This window comes from Gossypium arboreum, chromosome 3, assembly GCF_025698485.1.
Source record: "Gossypium arboreum isolate Shixiya-1 chromosome 3, ASM2569848v2, whole genome shotgun sequence".
In the NCBI taxonomy this organism is placed as follows: domain Eukaryota; kingdom Viridiplantae; phylum Streptophyta; class Magnoliopsida; order Malvales; family Malvaceae; genus Gossypium; species Gossypium arboreum.
Genome location: NC_069072.1, coordinates 7589101 through 7593359, shown reverse-complemented (window position 1 = coordinate 7593359; position 4259 = coordinate 7589101). Strand labels below are relative to the sequence as shown.

At 32.9% G+C, this 4259-nt stretch overlaps 1 protein-coding gene across 1 annotated transcript; it reads left to right on the top strand.

Moving 5' to 3' along the window:
* Nucleotides 1-657: 657 nt before the first annotated feature.
* LOC108475547 (expansin-B3-like) lies at nt 658-2774 on the top strand. The gene is made up of 4 exons (XM_017777523.2): nt 658-1116; nt 1243-1552; nt 1696-1825; nt 2225-2774. The coding sequence occupies exons 1-4, from the start codon at nt 924-926 to the stop codon at nt 2417-2419; spliced, it is 828 nt and encodes a 275-aa protein (XP_017633012.1). The 5' UTR covers nt 658-923; the 3' UTR covers nt 2420-2774.
* Nucleotides 2775-4259: the final 1485 nt, after the last annotated feature.

Below are 4259 nucleotides of genomic sequence, written 5' to 3'. Positions count from 1 at the left end.
AAATGTTGAAATTGATAACATCAAGGTTTTATATTATAATATCCAACAGCTTGCACTCAAACAATTATTAGGATTTTGGCTCTCAATTATAATTTAGTATTTAAATAAAACTTTTGAAAATTTCCTCAAATGATTGGGTTTTTTTGGAACATATTATACCAGTTGCTACGATATGAAATTAACAAGTATATCAATTCATTATTAAACAATAGTGTCATGTTAAACGTATGATTTTATAATTTTTTTTTTTACATTTAAATAGTAAAGTCTTCAAATATAAATAGTTTTTCAATTGATAAGTATTGTTAATTAATTTTAAATCTAATCTAAAAAAATCAATAATGCGAATGAGGCTTTTGCTCAATTGACAAAAGCAGAAGTCTTAAGTTTTGAGTATTTAAATTCGAGATCTACGATACATAATTATATGCATAAGTTTTTGAGCCTTCTCATGCATATATGGGAGTTTTAAATCAATTACTTTTAGCTTATTGATAGTTACTCTGAACTTAAGATTGTCCATGTATAAACTTACACAATGCAATGACACTTTATCATACAATTCTATTATTATATGAATGTGGGCATTAATCTGAACATTGAAGTTAAACTTAGGTATTTCTATGGGATAAAGAAAAACATAAGTATCAATTTGAAAAAAAAACTCAATTGGGATAAAAAACGCTTAGATATCAAATTGAACATTCAAGTCAAATACAGGATCAAATAGTATATTAAACGTAAGTTTTCACATGTGCGTTTACCTATATGTACTTGCCATAGATGCATGGAGATCTGAACACCACCGCCTTCAGTCTTTCAACATCAAATGCAAATAAAACTGTCGGCAGAACTAGCTAACTATATATATCACCTGCATTTTTGCTAGCTAATATTCCTTCACTTTTATTGCAAATTACACAATGGTGGCGCCGACATTGAACACAATGCTGCGCCGCTGTGGTTTCACTGAGTTTGTTACATTGTGTTGCCTGTTGTTGTTGGAGTGTTTAAAGGTTGCTGGTAATGTCCCCTTCGCACAGGAAGTTTCTGACCTACATTGGCATCGTGCCGTCGCCACTTGGTACGGCAGTCCTGAAGGCGATGGTAGCGACGGTAAGTGCCCCAACAGTTTCTTCTCTATTGCCTAAAATGTCCAACGGTTTTAAAGTGTTAATTTGAGATCTGTAAGAGGGTTTCTGTGGTGCTGAATTATGTGTGGTATTTTTTATATTGCGGCAGGGGGGGCATGTGGGTACGGATCGTTAGTAGACGTGAAGCCGTTTAGGGCCAGAGTGGGAGCGGTGAGCTCAATGCTGTTCAAGAAAGGGGAAGGGTGTGGAGCTTGCTACAAAGTTAGGTGTCTAGACAAGAGCATATGCTCAAGGAGGGCGGTGACCATCATTATAACTGACGAGAGCCCTGGAAATTACGGCGCTAATATTGGTCGCCCCCACTTCGACCTAAGTGGTGCGGCCTTTGGCCATATGGCTGTACACGGCCGGAATACAGAGCTCAGGAACCGAGGCGAACTCCCTGTCATGTACAGAAGGTATGTGTTTGTTTATGTCCTTGTTGATAGCCGATGCTGAGTTCCGATAAAAAAAAATTATATATTTTACTCTTTTTGTCACAATGTTTTTACGAGTCTTCAACGTCTAGTTTGGAAATTCTAAAGTGAATAATTAATTGTAGGACCCCATGTAAATATCGCGGGAAGAATATTGCATTCCATGTTAATAGTGGCTCAAATGATAATTGGCTATCTCTTCTGGTGGAATATGAGGATGGAGATGGAGATATCGGATCAATGCATATAAGAGAAGTAAGTGACATTCTCTTTTTCCATGAATATTTTGATTATATAAAATCTAAGTGGAATTGGTCACTTCCATGTAAAGGCAAAAGCAGAAGGGCGTATGATTTTGGCTAATGGAGCCAACGTGCAAAGTGCTGAAAAGCACTTGAATTGGTTCTTCTTCTTCAATTGAGACTACTTAACCGAATTTCTTGAATGTTAGAGTGTGTGCATGTGATATATGGGCCAGACCACACTCAAAAGTCGCATCTTCTAAAGGAATGATTTGAATGTCATGACATTACATTAGCATGTGCATGCTTCATTTTTTAAGTATTTTTCTATACATATATTCATATTTATATAAAAGTATTATCTTCTAACGTATCATAAATGGCCAGTAATAGATATATTGACAAATGGCAGGCAAATTCTAATGACTGGATAGAGATGAATCATCTATGGGGAGCAAATTGGTGCGTAAATAGGGGGCCCTTGAAAGGACCATTCTCGGTGAAACTAACAACATTATCAACTGGAAGAACATTGTCTGCAAGGGATGTGATCCCAAGGAATTGGTCGCCAAAAGCCACTTACACCTCTCGCCTTAACTTCCTCTAAGTTTTAACCCTTCAAAGTAACAATAATTGGTCCATGACTATGAGGGAACGAAGACCCTGTTTTTTTACTGTCAAAAAGGCTCTCTACTTCCCCCATGGTAGATACCAAAACTATTCCTTGCTCCCTTGTTAAGCAAAGGTAACATTGGACAGCATCCAAGGCCTCTTTCTTTTCTTTTTTTCTTCAATAGTTGCAAGTGTTTGATTGAAGTTATTGTAGCCCTCTCCAAAGGAGAGAGTGCGTTAGAATTGTTAATGCCATTTTACGTTTGAAGAAATGTAAGTTTGTGATTTTGTTGGATTTTAATGTAAGTTTGGAGCATTGAATGTAAAAAAAATGTTACTCATGTTGTCAATTTATTTATGCCACTTGCATTCACACCCATTCATAATCATTTCTTTAATTCTAAGGCGATATTTTATATATGAAAAACTATTGAGTTAATTAATCATGAAGGATTGTCAAAACTTGTAAGAATGTTGAAGTGCATAGAATTGATGGTAGTAGAATAGTATAGATATTGAGGAGGTGGATCACACTATTCAATCACATGCAGAGTGTGGTAATGTCGGGGCAAAGTCGCTGAGGGGATAATGGAGAGTGCTGACAAGAAGTATATGACCACCACAGACGTGGACAAGATCCCCATTGAATCCTCTTTGAAAGGAATCTCATTAGGAATTTATTGTCCTGTTGGAGTAAATCCGTGGGTTAGGTTAATTGTAAATTTGAAGTTGGATATATGATATTGGAAAGGACTTGAGAAAATTATTAAGTTGAAAAAGTAGTATTGGGAGAGGAAAATTAACATCATTTAAAATATGGGTTTAATTTGGTTTTAATATTTAATGCTTCAACTTAATTTTATATCAACAGACTCTGATTATAATTTATATCATATAAAATTAAAAATAAATTTTTCAGATAATCATTCAAGTTTTTTACGTCCCTATTTAGGTTATTGGTTTTTTTTTCTGTTAATTTAATTACTCTCATTAACTCAATTTTATATTTTAATTATTCTACCGTTAAAATGTGTTTGGTCACCTAACGGATTGTTGATGTGACATGATATAATATAAGTTTTGCTCACGATGTTTGCACATTTTGTTAATCTAGTCCTAATTTTAAAAATTCAACAAATTTAACTTTTAATATTTACATATTCTTTCAATTGGTGTTAATTTTGAAATTGCAAAACTTTTAAAATTTTTAGAATATTCAAAATTTATAATATATTTTTTATAAAATATAAAATATAAACATATATTTTAAAACACATATTTTTTATTTTCCTTTTATGTTTATTCTCGAGATCTAGTTTTAGTCCAGTTAGTCTTAATTTATTGGCTTTAGTCTAAATTTTGTCAATTCTTAGTCTGTTTATAGTTACTCAAATAGTTCGTTTTAATAGTTTAATATTTATAGTTACTCAAACTTATTTGTAGTTATATTACACTTGTTACACTTCAAAAAATTAAAAATAATTAAAAATTGTTAAACTTTAATATATTTTAAACCTTCCTCTCTTTTTTCTTTTTTTTCCTTTCTTTAATTTGTTCTTTTTCTCGTTTACTCTTTCCTTCTTTTCAATTTTTCTTTTTTTCTTTTAACTATTTAACGTTAAAAATTTCTTTTACATTTATTTTCTATATTCCTCTTCTTTCTTTTCTTTTCCTCTCCATTCTCCCTTCATCTTCTCCCTTAGCCCTACTACCATTGACAAAGATGGAGACATTGTATCCTTCATGAGCAAACTTGGGAGCAATGGATTGTCCAAGTTAAGGACAAATGTCTACACTAAAGAAATTAATAAAACCCTAGTATCATGGGTTGAACA